This window comes from Solea senegalensis, linkage group LG20, assembly GCF_019176455.1.
Source record: "Solea senegalensis isolate Sse05_10M linkage group LG20, IFAPA_SoseM_1, whole genome shotgun sequence".
NCBI classification, from domain to species: Eukaryota; Metazoa; Chordata; class Actinopteri; order Pleuronectiformes; family Soleidae; genus Solea; species Solea senegalensis.
In genome coordinates, this window is record NC_058039.1 from 6,589,019 (window position 1) to 6,607,785 (window position 18,767).

Here is an 18,767-nt window from a genome sequence, read left to right on the forward strand (position 1 = left end):
TCAGAGAGAATAATTTATTGGAACAGATACAAGAATTTGATCGAAAATCATCAATGCATAAAAGACCTATTAAAAAAACAAACTCATTCTCTACACAGCATTTATCAGAATATAAGAAATATAAATTTACTCTTTAAAAACATCCAAAAGCAACCCAAAGTTGGTCCCAGTAATAAGAATGAAAAGGTTTTTGTAAAAGTGGTCACTAACAGGAGACGCCGTGCTGTGGGCACATTCAGAACTCTAGGATACAGTGGACTCGCCTAAAAACTGTTATTTGTTCTGATGCTTATTACATACATACATACATACATACATACACATTTTTTTCCATGTAAGACAAAACAATCTTAAAGAGACAGAATATATACATGTTCCTTGATTCCTGGCTTGAAACTTCCTTTTATCAATGATCTCATAAAAACAAAACAAATACAAGTTACTGAATTAATATCTGACAAAAAAACACCCACTGCTCATATGTATCCAGCCTGGTGTTCCAGTTAAAGTCTCTGAGCAGTTTGGGATGTTGGAGTCTCTGAGTGTGTGGGTCTGAGTATTATAGTGTGATGACGGTGCCATCCTCCTCCACCCCTCCCCTGGGCAGCGCGAGACTGTGCCGTGGGTCCGTTTTCAGGGAGCTGAGGATTTTGTGCAGGCTGCCATTGCTGTGACGGAGGGCTGGGTTGCTACTGTGATGCGGGGGCTGTACGTGGTGGAGACTGTGCTGGGACTGTTGGTGCAGGCTGTGCTGGAGGTTCAGGTCTCTGTGGAGCTGGTAGCTGAGGCTGCTGTGTTGTTGTTGGTGGTGGTGGTGGTGAATGTGGTGGGTTCCTCCGTTGAGGCTCGGCTGAGAGCGAAAGGAGGCAGTGGAGACGACCGACGAAGGACGAGTGGGAGGGCTGGGAGGGCTGGGAGGTGCTGCGAGGCCCGTCACTGTTGTTGGCGTCTGCTGTTGTGTGCGAGACACAGTGGACGCCAGGGAAGCACTTGATCTTTGAGACGGCCGCTTGATGCTGCTCTCGATGACAATGTCTGCGTCCTCATCACTCTCCAGGTCATCTTGGTAGCCATGTGCTCCCGAGGACATCACTCCCACTGAGGCCACCGACAGACTTGGATAACCAGTCGACCCGCCGCTATCGGACGATTGTCCTGAGCTGCCCGATATCCTGCTGCTTCGGACCACATTATTGCGCTGGTTCACAGGCTTGACCGTCACGATCAGGTTGTGGCTGTTGGCGATCATCATATCCGTCACCTGATCCAAGGACTTTCCAGTCACTTCAATGCCATTCACCTCCAGCACCTCATCATTAACTGCCAGCAGACCAGTGCTTTCCGCCAACCCTCCAGGCACCAGCCGGGATATGAAGATGCCGGGGACTTTCTCCAGCCCGTGTGGCGTCACCCGCACGCTGGTTCCATCTCGGATGTAAAAACCCAATGGTTTGTCTGAGCCGTGGCGATACAGTCGGACGCGGCGGTGAGACTCAGGCAGGATGTCCACATCGATGATTGAAGAGACGGGCCGGAAGTCCTGGGGCATGCCGATGCGGATGTGTGGCCGCTTGCGGTTGATGTCGTTGTTGCGCAGAGCGACCACCGCCTTCTTCTTGCGAGTTATTGTGTTGGTGCCAAAGTTAGCATAGTCGACCTCTTCTGCAAGACAAAAATAAAAGACAGAAAAACAGAAAACAGTGAGTATTTGGGCGTCATTGCTGTAAGCGAGCTATTTGATTTCATATGCAACTCAGAGATGGCATTAAAAAGTCTGAGAGTAGCAGCAACATAAAAGATTCCATACGACAACTACAAAAGCCGCACACGCACACACACACACACTCAAATTTAAATCAAAGCACCTGATGCACTAACTCGTAGAGCTTTGCTCAAATCATGCACAAATGTACTTGAAAATATTTCTTTTCCGTGAGAGAACTGCTAATCATGTGCAGAGATTTCATTCCACACGTAACCGTTTTTAAAGTGAAGCTTTAAACACCTGCTGGTTTGTCCTAATGAGGAAGAATGACAAGTCAAACCTAAGGATGAAAAATGACGTGAACATGTCAATTATATTCACATACTGCTACTGCTGAGAAGCTGTGTGTGTGTGCGTGCATGTTTAGTTAAAATGCTGAGTGTGCATACTTTCCCTGCCTTTGCTAATAGAGGTGACCCACCCTTCTTCCACTAAGCTGCAGCTATAGATTCTATGTATATTTATGCCCTTAGACACACAGGCACATACATGTACTATCCTCACTCAGTACATACAGACTCTGAACTGTAGCAGTCCTGCTACAATTAAAGTGTTTCTCCAGTGGCTTAACCAGAAAGTGAACTCAAAGGAAGACAAGACAAAACAGTGTGGAAAGAATGAGATGCGAGGGAAGATCAGTGCACTAATCTCAGTACAAGCATGACGTTTGCAACCAGAGATTTAGAACAACGAGTGAAACAATGAAGACCTTCATGCAAGACGAGATCATCCTCATAGTGAAACAGCAACTTCCTCAGAACAACATTCCAGCTGCAAAACAGCTTGGATAAAATGAAGAAAGGTGGGTGGAGGCAAAACAGAAAGGAATGAGAGGAATCTTCTAAGGTGTCACACTGAACAATAAAAGAAATTTGGTCAGATGTGTGCACTGCTTGATTAAAAAAATAACTCCATAGTGCTCTAATCTTTCCTCGTCAGGCAGACAGGAAATCTGGACACAGCAAAGCCTAATGTGACAGGAAGTGAGGGTCCCCAGGCGGGAGCATCAGCTCCTGCACTGCCATGGCAACAACGATGAGTCATCTTTGCCCTACTGTGTGGACACCTGCTTTATAAAATGATCATGAGTGACCATAGATGAGCATAATGTCATTTTTGATCCCATCTTCAGAGCACACTTAAACAAATATGGAGTCTTTGAGCACCCTCTGACCTTGGAGGGGTGCGGATGTTTGCCATGCAGCGTGCTACGCAGTGCTGATTCATTAATATGTCCTTCTCCACCACCACTGTCGTCTCCCTCGGTCAGAAGAAAATGTTGACCGAGAAGGAGCCTGTTTAATTACAGCTTTGGAGAGGAAGTGGAATTTGTACTGAGGTTTTGGGGGACATGGTGTTTTTGGTATGTGCTTAATGTCTTCGCGTGCATGGTGAAAAAGACGCCGCTTTTTGGGTGGGGTCAACAGTAACGCAGACAATGGGGCACATGGGGAACTAGCACTGAGAAAATACTGAAATAGTGCATTAATGTCAGCACAGCCTGAAATAAGGACAGAAGCCACAGTGCTCTGCCAACAGTACTTAATAGCTGATAAAAAATGGCCTGGAAAATGCCTCTTATCAGATTTTGCTGCTATAAAAATCAGTTTTTCATTTTTTATTTCAACTATTACGTCTGGGAAGGTTCCCAGTCATTCGGGTCATAGTCGTCTTCAGGGGTTTGCTGTAGGCAGCTGGATTTGCTTAAGTTAAGTTGAAGATGTTTCACCTCTCATCCAAAAGGCTTCTTCAGTTGAGAAGAAGCCTCTTGGAGCACACTGAACCAAATATGGAGTCTCTGAGCAGAGCCAGCTGGCCCTCCAACATCACATGTCTGCCATGCAGCTCGCTCTGCAGTGCTGATTCTTTAATGTCATCCTCCTTCGCCACCTTCCTCTCGCTTGTTCTGAGCAAAATGTTGACCAAGCAGGAGCCTGTTTAATTACAGCTTTGGAGAAGAAGTGGAAATGGTCTTGAGGTTTTTGGGGTACATGGTGTTTTCAGTATGTACTAAATTTCCTTTTGGGTGGGGTTAGCAGAAACACAAGAAGCCATTTGGATGAGAGGCGAAACCTCTTCGACTGAAATCCAGCCTGCCTACAGCTAACACCTGAAGACATCCGAGTATCACTGATCTTTTTCCTCCTTTGCCCTCACAGTTTTCTGCGCACGTTACGGCAGAAGCTGATTTGATTGAATCCAGACAAGGCATTTGCTTCAGCACTGGAATTTCAGCCACAAGTGCAAGTTTCGCTGATGGGAACCATATTGGAGGGGATTGCAGCAAAGTCTCATTACAGGTCCATGGTGTAACGCCCTCTGCTCTCCACACCCTCACCTCAATCTGAAACCAACGGCACACCGCACACTCCACCACATCACCAGCGTTTTTAGTGGGACAGATGATCTTTCAGTCAAATCCTACGTGTACAACTATAATTACGCTTCCTCCGTGTACTGTCACGCAGCTGTTTCGCTAAACCCCATAAGAAGCCCATTATAGTGCAATTTATTTAAATAGCCCTACATATCCAAGGACATGGTGTGAGTGTGATATATCCTACAGAATAATTGCTGGAGACTGAAGGAAATCCGAGCTTTAGTAACTTTCTTTCAATGAAGCAGCATTTTAAAAAACATTATGTATGAATATTTCCTTGGTGGTTTGCAGAAATGTAATTAACAATGACAAATACATACTGTACGTCTCCCTTCCCTATGTCCATCTTTCTAAAACTATAAAAGGAAAAGTAACCAAGAGATAACACTATCTAATATATATCTAATGCCATATAAGGACAGAGGTTTGCCGCACTGATAAGTCATTTTAAGACTTATCTACGTAATTACACTGCTTGAAGTGTAAGCATGAGCACATTTTGATGAACAGTTGCAGGTTCAGTGCAAATTGACACACTCACATTCAGAGAACACATTTTATGTTTCAAGAAAGTTGAAACACAACATGCATAACCTTTGATTTTTTTCTTTTTGATAGTTGAGTTTTGACTGGGATTCAGTCAAAAATGCTAAGAATTCACTTCCTCCAAATGTGAGAATCAGTTTCCCGTCTTTGACAAACAGACCTGGAGCTACCGTGCATTGTCCTACTGAGTAAAACCACTGGAGCGTCATGGAATTGCACTTTTTTGCGAATGCCAAATAAATGAAATTGTTGAGGCAGAGAACCAGACTACAGTAGCAAAATCCCTGCCTGTCTATGTCTGTCTGCAGGGCTGGCATTTCTTATAATCTGGACCAAAGCATTCATCGGTCTGAAAAAAAGGGGTTTTCCATTACAGAGTTACACACATTTTGTTCTCCGTTACTGAGAGGGTGTACAATTTCAGTGTTAACATTGCACACACTCCTGTAATAACATGTGACAAACAAATCCTATTAAAATGCAAGAGAATTACTTAAAATTTCCAATAAAAAAGGTTATTAATTACTTCAGTTAAGATAAATAATTACAGTGGCAGAACTTCCTTAACTTGCATATACACACACACACAGATTGTGGTGCAGACCGAGCTGGGCTAAGTGAGCATGTTCCGGCCGATCACACAAAGTTTATCTTAACAACTCCTGACATTCCCTAATCCCGGCTAGACTGAAGCATGATGGGTAAGCCAACGTGAACCCGTTGATCAAACCGTGGCGAGTCAATACCAGGCATCTGCCGGCTCAACAGCACCTTGCAACCAAATCCTATTAGAAAAACATGCTTCCATTACGTGTGTTACAGTATTTCCATGATGATATTTAACCATGAATTGTAATTTACTGATCATATAAAGAATATTAAAAAAAAAAACCCATTTTGGATGATACGCAATCGAGGAGCATAGTGGGTGCATGCATAGTGTGCATGCACCCACCAGCTGTTTGCATTTATCCTCAACTTCAGTTTGTTCTCAACTTAAGGTCGGGGGGGGATAAAAATCCAGCTAATAATGATGCTAAATGCTGACAGAGACGGAAAAACATTCATTCACTTAAAGAACATTAAACATCTGCGGTTAAGACTATCAGCGAGGGTAACATGAGAGCTCTGACACAGCTCTGTGGATAAAGAAGGAAGGTCAGAAAGTGACGGTGAGATTTTAAAACTGCCGTGTATCCAGTCTAGTCAATCGAAATTCTTTCTGGTATTGGTGACGTAAAGGGAAGAGGTTTCATTCAGGAGTACAGGCTAACTACTGGCTAACATGGCTCTAGGAGGGTCAGAGGTGAAAAACATGGGTTGTGGACACTCTTTCTTACTGTGTGTGTGTATGAGATTAAAGGAGTGTATTTGTAAAGGTTGGATTAAATTTGCAGGCATACTATTTAAGTAATGTGATCCATCACCAGAATAATGTTGAATAGACCTGACATATTTGAATTAGGCAGGAAATGTATTCTGCAGACTTTTTGTGTGATACTAGTCCATCCTGGAGGATAAAACTGGTATCTTTGTTGCCCCTGGTAGCTCTTGATTGTCCCAACCTGTTTTCAAGCTTACAAAGTGTGGGCAAAAGTGAAAAAAAAAGAGTCTTTGTTCCACTACAGCCCACCTCTAGTTAAAACCAACGCTGTGAAAAGAAGGGCCCTATAAAGTGCTACTACTTTCCATCTCCCATAAAAAGACAGGAATCTAAAGGGTTTTATGATGAGCCATTAAGGCTCACACACACACACACACACTTGTTCCTGGCAGGTCTTCTTACACTCACTACTGATTTGACACGACTGTAAACACAAGAGTCAAAAGACGATGGAAATGAACCAAAACAGAAACAAACATCCATTCAGACAAAGTAGTCCAAAACTTTTCTACGCTTCATTTCACGTGTGATGCAGTGTTGCAATATGCAAATAGTATTTATCAACCGGGGCTTTGTATTGTACGCGCATGTGTGTGTGTGTGTGTGTGTGTTTGTGAAAGAGAGCACTGTTACACACTGTTAGTGCGGGTGTGTTTTACAGAAGGGAAAATGTCACAACACGACTGATATGACTGGTGAGCGATCCCACGACAACAACACAGACCTTCACACTAATGATGTTTGAAAAAGTGTTTTGGGGCGGACTTCGAGTGAGATATTTCACACGGGACTCTGTGAAAGTGGGCTCACTGGGTACCTGCGTTGGCAGTGGAAATATCATGAAGAAGCTATACGACCTTCATTTATGAGTGATTTGTGGGCACATGACTGCACATGTGTAAATGAATGAAAATCTAATAATCGAATATAATTCATTTTTATTTTACTTTAGGATACTTTTAGTATTAGTGGTCACAAATGTAACTACAGCATAATATTCATTTTGTGCTTCCTTTTTATTATAAATTATGTTTTGTGTATTTTCCTTACTAAATCCTCATAACAGGCACAATCTATTTGACGACGACACCATTTGTAATATTCTTGAATTCAAAAGCTATTTTCTTGATCACAAGTTTATTAACTTGTTTTTTTAAGAGTGAAAATACTTTTTATTACAATCGTGTGAGACTTGGTGTGGAGGTGACAACATCAACACCCTGCTAATGGCTTTAGAGGTGGCCCCTCGAGGGTGTGACCCGCCTGGTGATGATATTTTTACTCGGTGATATGACCCCGAGCACCAGCAGCTTGGCCGAGCAACTTTGCAAAACACAATCTCCTTTCAAACGGCTTCACAGAGGCAGTGACTACTGTGGCGACCCCGGACCATGTGGAGAGATATATTAAGCACATATGAAATTCTAATTAAATGCTAAATGCTAGAATTAACATCTTGATTTATGAACAGTCGCCTGGGTAATTTCTGCCACTAGGGGTCTCTCAATCAGAACAATAAGAGAATGACAAAAAAATCCCAGTACATAGGACTACGGAAGTTGTATAGTCCTATGGGGAGAGCTTCCACAGCAGAATCTGCAGCAAATGGCAAAAATTCAAAAACAACACAAGAGCTAACGTAGTATTGAATATTTCCGTCCTTACTGTAGTGTGTCGTGGGGGTGGGGAGAGAGATTTCATTAAAAAGTGACTGAAGTAAAAAGGTCAGTTACCTCGAATAAAAATACAGATTCCTATTGAAATACACCATTCAACAAACTGTATAACACATATTACATTACAGTCTTGTTTTTAGATATTTTACTGCAGAAGTTTCACCTATTTAATGGAAAGTGCTGTTCAGTAAATAAAGTACAACTTTACCATAAACTGTATAAAAGCCTACATGGATTATGAAAATCATCACTAAAGCTGAAAAAAGCCACCTTCTTTATGCTTTAAAAGTTACTGTAGTGGAAGTAGTTTTTTTTTCAACATGAATGATGTTAAAAACATCAGTTCATGACTGTGCTCAAACTCAACAACCTCAGGCTTGATGTTGTGTCTATTCTGCTACAGTCCATCTACGCAAGTGACATTCCTGCACCCCAAACCCCCCCAAGCTTCCATCATGATCCTCGGCCAAGCGTGACAAAGCGCTAAGTGACAGGAGAGACCATAGACTGGGGAGAGAAAGAGACGAAGCACACACACACACACACAGTTAATAGAGATGGCCCCTGCTGCCTTTTGCATTAGGTCACTGGATGCTGTGGCAGTGGGCTTCATTCCTGGGCCCCACAGACACACACATACACACGCACCCACAGCTGGAAGCCCCTCACTTTCAAAACCACCAGGAATATGGCGTCAAGTAGAACGGGGTGAAACAGCACATGACAGAACAGAGCTATGGAGGAGAGAATGACCAGCCCATTTCAATGCTGCAGATTAAAGTGTATGCACTGTATATACATATATATATATATATATATGTATATATATATATATAAACATATATATATACACATATATATGTATATACATATATATATACACATATATATATATATATATATATATATATATATATATATATACGTATATATATACACATGTATATATACATACATATATACATACATATATATACACATACATATACATACATACATACATATACACATATATATATAAAAATATATATACACATACACATATATATAAAAACACTGATACATTATTCCCCTTTGTACGTTTGTATTTTTTGACCTGTTTGCATTAGAAAGGACATGATTAAATGAAATGCAGAGAGCTTTTTTATCTCCTCGAGCGTGGGCTCACAAATAGTTGTTCCTCACGACTCTCCAGTGGTTTCATACATCAAATCCAAACACAATCCAACAAAATAAAACTGAACAGCAAATGTCTCCATATCCTTCCAATAAAATGGAACTGTAGCAAAATACAAAAAATGCACTTCTGTTTAGTTGCCTTGTCAAATTTTAACCTTTGCCACAAAACAAAATGCATGGAGCCCCTTCCAGTGGGACAGACATGTAGAAATGCATAGGATAAACCAAAACAATTAGTAAATGAGTATTCTTGGACGTCTCCTCTCTTCCGTGTTGGGAGACGCCTGGGAAGTCTATCTATGCTCGGGGCTTGACTGCTGCCAAGACATCCAGCTAGTACTAACATGGAAAAAAAGAATCCAGACAGAACAAAGATGGACTTTTTTTAAACATGCAAACATATTTCACATTCTTGCAGGGATGGTTGAGGCAGGGCCCGGGTGGAAATTTGGAGAAGCTCGATAAACGTACGTCTTTAAAAATCGAAGGCTTCTCTGAAAGTCTGGGTAGGAACTTACTGGAACAGTCTCGTGATCTTGTGCATGCTCTGTTATTTTAGGTGAACACAAAAGAGAGAGTGATCATAAAGACAATGCTTAAAAAGGAACTAAATACCTCCGTATTTAAATTTGTAAAGCTACTTTATATGTATACAGTGAGGTACATTATATTAACCGAACATGTATGATCAGTTCATGAGTTGCTTAATTACATTTCCAATATATTAGTACTTTGAAGAAGGTATTTTAAGAAGGTATTTTACTTTTTTTTAAAAAGATCACATTGATATCATGACTCTATTACTTTCTTCTGATTATTACTACATGCAAGTAGTTGGTACTTAAGTGAGGAAGTATCTTATTTCCAAACCTGAGCAGATTTGTGACTGCATCTTGCAAAGTTCTCGTGCTATTGCAGTTACAGTTACAAAATCTGTCCAAAACAGACAAGACAGACAGATGAACCCTTGTATGCAAAACTCCTTCATTTTGCCACAGTGACACAGACTCAAAAGACATAAAGGCACAAAACATTCAGTAAATAAGAGAGTCAAGTGAAACCATCTTCTAAGAGAATGCAACAAAGCTGTAGTATACATACAGTATATGTTTCACTTAGCACACACACACTGCCTCCACTCATTTCACTACTAGTTACTGCAGCACACTGCAGGGGCTGAACTGCACATCTGGGACAAGTTAAATGGAGCTGCCTCGTCTGCTGCTCTGTTCTGACATGGTCTGTGTGGTGGAGAGAGAGAGTCACAGGTTTAAGATTCGCTACAGGTATCACCACCCCCACAACACACACACACACACACACACACACGGCCATAAGGCACTTTTACATGGACTTATTGTCTGTAAACTAACCCCAATTGTAAACACTACTTGCCTAACTCTCACAGGACCTCACACAGCACCTTTATTCACACAAACACAAATGTCAGGTCAAATCATTAGGGTAACAGAGGTTAAGAACAGGAGAAAGGTATTTAAAGAAGGGAGTAGGACTGAGCATGTGCATACGTAAGGAGATTAACCTGCATTTGTGTGTGCGCTGACGTAGACAGAGGAGGGTAAAACATCAAAGAAGGAGGAAGAGAAGAGCGATGGAGGAGACAGGTCTTGCATTCCTCAAAAGGAACAATCTACACTCCATCAGGTACCCTCCCCTCTTTCAAGAGAAAAAAGTGGTGGTGGTGGTGGGGGTTTACAATTTTTCCTGCTTCCTCCTCCCCAAACTACTGCTTCTGGTTTTAATGCCGCTGCCTCTTTGTCGGTCATATGCTTGAATCCAAATGGGCAAACACATGCTGTTGATTTAAGTTCCACTAAGCCTCCACTCCATCTGGCCCACAGGTACACGAGCTCGTCTCTGCTTCGTACCAATGCAAAGATATAAATAAAATGTCACAAGTTAATCTTTCCTGAAGAGACGAGTCGGGTTGTTAATTTCAAACCAAACAATAAAGCCAGAGAGTGACTCAACATTCCAAAACACACACATGTCTCTCAGTCATATGACAAAGAACACACTTTCAGGCATGTTGGCAAAGAGAAGGTAAGAGGAAATACATTCCGTCACTGTAGTGGCGACACAGGTCACAGCAGCTGACTTGGACTGGAGTCCTACCACCTGTCTGGCCTTCTGTTCGAGGGAGTCAATACTAGTGATAAAGAGTGCCAGTGTGAGAAGTTCAGACTTAAAGATTTGCATGAATCCTCTTCTCCTGCAGAACCACCACAACAAGACTCTTCAAAAACACAAAATCTTGTTTAATGAGCTCCAGAGCATGTTGCTTATTTTATTGCCTTACAAAAATGAATAAGCCAATCCAAGGTTGGAGTTGTGTTGAATTTATTCAGGTTGCTTAAATATATGCAAACAGGACAGAGGAATTTTATTAAAAACAGCTCAAACATTTGCTGGTATTATATATTAGATTACATTATATTATGCAACACAACTTTGCTGACTTCTACTTGACTTTTCTTAACTTCATCCTCGTCCTCCTTAAACTTCAGAAAACCCATGTAGAAAAGGAGACAAGTGAGCAGAGAGACACAGACTTAAAAATAGCCACATTTCCCTCTGTAAACAAGTGACAATATAAGCAACTCATAACGCTCCCCGTGAGCCAGTTTCAATTTGTTTAGTAGTAAACAAGCGGCCTGAAGAGCAGACAGCAAGAGAATGGGGAAAGGGCGAGACTGTCCGTTTTCATAGAATATGTCTTGCTGAGAGGGTCTTACATCAACCCACAGGAAAAGGGATCCTTTGTTATGAAGCTGCCACTGGGGACGGTCGGCTCATTCACACCACAAGCAAGAAAAATAATCCTTCACGCTACTACTTGACTTATAAGAGGCCAGAAAAAACGTTATCTTCAAAGGCAGATGAGATCACGTTTTATTCATCCTTGTCCAAGCAGACAGTCACAGTCTCACACACACACACACACACACACACACACACACACACACACACACACACACACGGTGACAGAATGCATTCTCCTAGCCCCTTATACCTCAAACATCACAACTACAGGCCCATACTCCCGAACCTAACCCTGAAACAACACGTCAGGATTTTCAGAAAGTAAGAAACACAAAAATGTGCTCACACATTGCCATTTTAACACAGGTTTCAATGTTTTTTTAACTAGTGGGATTATGTTAAATCGGCATTCACTCCCAGGTCAAATTACTCTGAAATGCAGGCAGATTTTTGTTAGCTTTGGCATTAGTTGGAACTCAAAAAAGTGGGTGAACATGCTAATTTCTACTGCTTTATTTCTGGCAGCGACAAATTCCTGCATCATTTTCAGACCCATTTTCTAGCTTGCTATAGCTATTAGCCTATGAGTGTTTGTGCACAAACTTTACTCTTTACAACTTGGGACAGCACTTAATATTTTTTTATGTCATCAATCAGATTAGTTGAACAATTCACTGAAAGAGGGACCAAAGTAAAACACACAAGAGTCACCACCGTAACAATGTCACTGAGCTTCCACCTACTCATTTCATTTCTGGCGTGTTAGTGACATCACAATTCATGAAAAACTCAATTGAACAGGTTCACCCACGTAAAACTCTCAGGTTATACTAATATTTGTGTAAAAAGGCTCTAGTCACACTGGTCCACTTAGAGACAGAAGAGTAATGCTACCATTCTTAATCCCTTTAAGTCCATGAGTTTTGGACAGCTATGTGTTGGACATTGTCATTAGCACAGGCTCTCTCATTGACCTCTTCTCTGTCAAGAACAAGGGTCACTGAAAATGCCGTTTTCGGCCTCCAGGTGAGGGCCCCCACCTTTCCCAGTTTGTGATAGGGCAAGTCCTTTGCAAGTCAGGGCAGGCCTCATTACCATCCTCCCCTGCACCTGAAAACACCAACACCCTGTCTTACACAACCACACAGCATAACAAAACACTTCCTGTGTGTGGTGACACATATCCATGGTTCTTCCTGCTCTTGCTTTGCTCCACTGCCTCCATTTGTAGTTTACCTCATCAGGTTTCTGTATCTCTCTCTCCCCCATGAGCTGTCAGTGACCATTGTTACAGCGGGTCTCTGGGACACAGTTCATATCAGCACAAGAGTCAGGGCTCATTCCTCCCCTCCTCCATTGTTTTCCTTCCTCTCCCATCCTCTACTGCTGAGTTGGCCTAAATCAAGCACCAACTCGGGGGGAGGAGGAGGAGGAGAGGATGGTGTGTGGGAGAAGGGGCTGCATCTTCTCACAATGTCTGTCCATTCCAGACATGTGTGAGTCAGCTCAGGAGCTGGTGAGCCTGTATTTTAGGAGAGCTTTGGGTAAAAATGCAATTTATCAAAGTTTATTAAGGTTGATGTTCGAATCTTCATTCATCATCACGATGCGGGGGTCAGAATTACTCACTTGACAATCATCTCACTTCATTTATGGTACACGAGGCTTCAGTTAAGAGATGCACTCCTACTTACCCTGAAACTATCTTTCCTAATCTCCTTAAACATCAACAGTTAGCTGATCATGAGGTCTGCACATATTAATCAAAAGTATGAAACAAAATGGAGCTTGTGTTGTTCTGACTCATTGAACTGATCATTAAAGACAGACTATATAGTACAGCATTAAAATCAAGTACCTTATGGCCAAATTGGATCTTCCCAGAGTAATCAATTTCGCCATGGACAAGACGTGTCATTCAGACGCTCTTTGTCATTTACTTTAATGTTGAATACAATATAATGTGATAGCCAATCATAAAAAAACCTCTGTCTTCATTTATAGCCAATCGAAGCAGTGAAGATCATGTTATGGCTTAAGAACTGCCAGACTGGTGTGGGGCATGACCGCTTGTCTCATTGTTTTAGACTCGTGACCTACATAAGGCTGTACTTTGAGCGAGCTGTAATTGTTCTTTTAATTTGTGGAGCATGCGTGCACACACACACACAGAGAGTTGTATAATCCTCTCCATCACCATAATCTAGAGTTTTAAAAGGCATCAGCTGAATTCTGTCATTTTCAGCGCCGGCTGCCGTCAGAAAACATAGAAATAACTCTAAAATGAAATCCCTCTTTTTATCCCCCCTAAAAGAAAAAACAAACACCAAAGTGGCCTCAGATTTTGTCAGTGTGGCTAAGCCACAGGGGGAAATCAAAAAAGTAAACAACACTACAGAAACAGTCAACTCCCTCTCAGCAAAAAAAAACCCTAGTACATATAAACTACTCCAACATATACTAAACTGGCTGAGTCATATACAACATAAATATGCCTTTTTGTAATGTTGAAAGAATGATTGTCTGTTCACCGTGTACAAATTACTTATGTCTTGCACTAAATAAAAACTGAGAGAGAAAAAAAAAACATGTTCCTTACATTATCCATACATACAAACATTGAAGAGGACACTTGAACACAGTCTGTATATGTTTCCTCAGACTTTTAAGTTAAGTGGTTTTAGCTGTGGATGGTACATGCCTCAGGGAGAGTAAACTTCAAATGGGGAAAAATAAATGACTTCACATGGGGCCAAACACATTTGACTGGTTTCTGGAGGCAGATGGTGTGTGTTTGTGTTTGTGAATGTTTGCAATGTACAGATTCCCAGCACATGAGACTGCCATGTGCACCGGGGGCAGCACAGTGCACAAGAGACTCCCGTCATTTCAAAGCAAAGTGGGAAGTTATGTGATTTACTTTGATTAGAAAGAGGAGATGAGACTTTTATGAGCAGTGATTATGAGCAGGACTACAGTAGACCCAAAGCCGGGCCAGTGGTGAGTGTGTTTGCTGCAGATGAGCTTTCGAGAGGCAAAGTCAGTCCCTCCTTTGTAATTATGGACTCCAAAAATAACCCTTTGCAGCGGCAAGGTTGATGTTGTGCGAGCTAGGTCTTATGGCTCAACTTGCTCATGGTGTTTCTGAGGCGAGAAGAAGCAGCTGTCTCAGCACTGTGTAGTTCAAATTAATATTTAGAAATGATACGCAGTATTTTAAAAGTAATATCTACTAAATGACTGAGTGACATTGATTTTAAATTCCTTTAAAAAAAGAGAGGAAGGTGAGGATTCTGATCTGATGTGTACATCAGTGACTCTTTCTAATCAAACCTGGATGAAGTGAGGTAAACTTGGACTTCCTCAGTGGGACAAAAACCTGTGTTCATAACATTAGCATATGTGAATTAGTGTGTTCACAGATGCACGGGCTAGCATGCCTGGCCTTGTCATTCACTACAGCTGTAATTAAACAGGAACTGCAGTGAGCAGTCTCACAGTGATCCATCTCTGCACAAAACCAGCAACTCCTCCCTCAGAAACCCACCAACACCCACCCAGCGTCTATACTCCCTGCTCCCTCTAACCCCAAATGTGCACCCTCTTCCCTCACTTTGCTCATGGCTCGGTTCTAAACTGGGCCTGGGAATTTTCCACTGCATTCTCTTATTCAACCATTTTCAGTATTGTCCAAGCACAGACTGAAGGAAAACATGAGCAGATTTACACGGAGATGGACAGAGTAAATATCCACTGTGACACGACAAATCTGAAGGCCAGATTGCCTAAAGGGTGACCACATGACCACAAAGAGTAAAACTGGCATCGCTGCCTTTTCTCTGTTGCTCTTTGACTCTGAGCAACTGACAAAATAAACTGATTTTAAAAGGAAAAGTTTAAACTTTGGAAACACATCTACTAACATTCTGGTAAAATGATCAAATTATTACCAGCTTTGGATTTCTCCATAGTCAGTGTAAAGCTACAGTCACAGATTAACTCAGCATAAAGCGCAAAAACAACAGGAAACAGGTAACAACAACAACATCAGAAGTGAAGAAGCCTCTTGGATGAGAGGTGAAACGTCTTCAAGGAAACGATGAATGAGAATTTATACAGACATCCAACGACAAGCACCTCGGTTTGTGTAATGTGTGCAAAAAGCATGACGGCTTCATGCTAATGCTACATTTATAGTATTACATTTTCATTGGAAAAGCACATTTCTTTCATCTGCGTCCAGATGTTTCAGACACATTTCAGAGAGTTCACTAATATGAGAAAAGACAATGGCAAAAAATAAGAGCGAGGATTTCTGTTATAACACTGAAGAGGAGGTAAAACTGAATGTAAATGTTAAATATTTCTGGCTCACAACTGTGGTTCATGAGAACCGATCAGGGAATAAATGTGGGCAACTGCGTAATTTCAAAGCTCTCACTGTCTGCACAGACTAAAACAGAGAAATCAGCCATTTTGACTACATAACACCAGAGTAATGTGGATGACAGATGTATATGGAGCAGATTTAATGCATTTTCAAACTAAATCTGGTTAACATATATATATATATAAAAAGTATAGTAAAGTCGAAAACATTCTGTAATATTATTGTTTTAAGTTCATTTTCTATGGGAATATCTTCTCTATTGTTCTGGAAATGTTCTACAATAACGTGGAATTCTGTTGTGTAGATAAACAGCTGTGTTTATCCAGACTGCTGTCCAACAAAGTTAAAACAGGAGCCTAACAAGCCCTGTATTCTTATTTTTATGACAGCATAAACAAACGCATAAACAAAGACCAAAATACACACACACACACAAATCTAGGTCACACATGTCATAGGATCTCGATCCACTTTCAGTCTGTAAATGAACAAAGAGAAATGAGGCCTTGAAGTACATTTTAATCTTGTTTGTCTCTTTGAAGGTTCATACTGCGGAGAAGTGGCTGTGCTGCTCCTGTGGTGACTTTAGGAAGTTGTTTGTTTGTCCCCAAAGGACCGGCTATATTCATCACATCCAGCATACAATTTCCGAGGACTAGGTCTCTGGGCTTATTGAGATAAAGTGTGAGGTCAACTTCAACTGAGCCACTGGATTTTTGAGAATGAGAGCAGTCACAACAGACACTTTGTCCAGACGCTGAGGCGTTTCTGAATTGAGAGCAGATGTGTATGTTCATTTTTTACAAATATGAAGAACTGAAAAGCAACAACAGGGGAATTTGCATGTCAAACATCTGACCAGTTTTGATCATTGATTTTCTACAAACCCAGAACAATGATATTTTCTGCTCACAGAAAACCACAGTAAAAAGGATGAAAAAGAGCTACACAATATGATCGGGATCACTTTGACAGATTGTGATGATTTGTGAAAATGTTTGCATCTCAACTGTTAATGCCACACAAAAGTATTATGACTCAATATTTTTAGTATCCATTAACAAACAATGACCCAATTATTTGCAATGAATTGTGAAGCCGGAGTACGAAACTCATCAAAAGTGACAAAACATATCGAAGGAGTGGCCCCGACACAGACAACTCCTGTCCCACATTGTCTGGAAACTTCATTGCGGGGGAGCGGATAGTCAGTTCAAAGTGGGGTCGTAAACCAAAATGAAAGCAGGGACTTAGGAAACACAAACACCAATGAAGTTTCACCAAACAAAACCGCCCTCGCATGTTTAATTAAAACAAAAGGCACCTCCCCTGCAAGGCGGCAAGACGAGAGAGGACCCAGTATGTGTTGGTCTGAAATGCACTACAATCATAGTCTAAAAGGAATTTTCTTCGCATCCTCTTTAACAATATGCTGTGTTATGGTTAAAATAGAAGATTCCTGCTCCCAAACACACAGTATGAAAAGGATGCAGTGGATCAGACGTTGTGTGTGTATGTCTGTATCTAGTTGCACATTGACGTTAGCCTCCTTTTGTGCCAGCTGACATGATTTACGGCATCATCCAAGCTGGTTTTGTCGTGTCTTCACAGTCAGAGGGCAGCTCCCCGTCGGACATGGCTGCCGCTCCTCTGTTCTGCTCCTGGCATCTCCATCACACTTTAACTCTGGCTGGCATTGTCTGAAGACATGCAGAGAAAAGGCCACACGCAGGTTTTATGGAGAAGCCCACACACAGCACCTAAAAAAAGGGCTTTATGGCACGGAGACCCTTTTTTCTCCACTAGAAACGGGGGCAGATTTCTTACACTGACTGGCCCTGAACTTGTCTGAAATTTCTCATGCTGCTGCCCTCGAGATGTGTCATCAAAGTTTATGTCTAAAGCTGAGAAAAGAAGGCTCCAATAAAAGGGCTTTTTGTCTCATGATGGTCATGACATTTGCTTGTGGCACCTCAGCTTGTTCGGGCTTCCCCTGTTCCTGATTTCAGCTGACTCAGATTGCAAAAGGAGAAAAACAGCCAGACCACTGGATGGAGGTGGACTCAACCTGCCCACTCCTCCCACCATTCTTCCCTTCCCATGCCTGTCTGTCTTTCTTACTGTCAGACTGACTCCCCACTGTCTGCCGTGGTTTTCTCTCCATCACCCCGACAAGTGAGCAATGCATGAGCTCCGATGTGAAAAAGTCATGCAGCTACACCTAAAACAGTATTCTTGAAGGCAGATCGAAACGATAAAATGGACGGGGTTTCAAGATTTTGCTGAAGTTAGTCTGACAGGAATCCTGCACTTTCAACACGGCTCAGGGGAAAAGTGAAAGCACGGAAGAGTGGAGATGTAACAAAGAAAACAAAAGGACACGAGAGGGGGAAAACAGAGATGGGCTTTAAAAGAAAAATACACAGCTGCTGTCTCCTTCAAGGAGCAGTAGGCAGCATGTAGTCCTGTACCATAGTGAATCTTTTTACTAAACAAGGTCCATGTTGCACAGCCTGAGGCTGCTCTCAAAGGAGCACAAAAGGTAGTGGAAGCCACAGACAGCACTCACAAATCATTACTAATGACTGAAGAGAGACACAGGCTACAGTGAGGCAGTAGCATAGTAACATGATCAAAACAGAGCCGATCATGTGGCTGGGACG

General features: G+C 41.7%; 1 protein-coding gene across 1 annotated transcript in view; it reads right to left on the reverse strand.

Annotated features, from left to right (window-relative positions):
• The window catches only part of pard6gb (par-6 family cell polarity regulator gamma b), a 29,738-nt gene continuing 10,971 nt past the window's right edge, over window positions 1-18,767 (reverse strand). Inside the window, exon 3 of the mRNA XM_044051968.1 lies at window positions 1-1,662. Coding sequence (XP_043907903.1) covers window positions 560-1,662 — 1,103 coding nt within the window. The 3' untranslated portion in view covers window positions 1-559. The remainder of the gene's footprint in view (window positions 1,663-18,767) is intronic.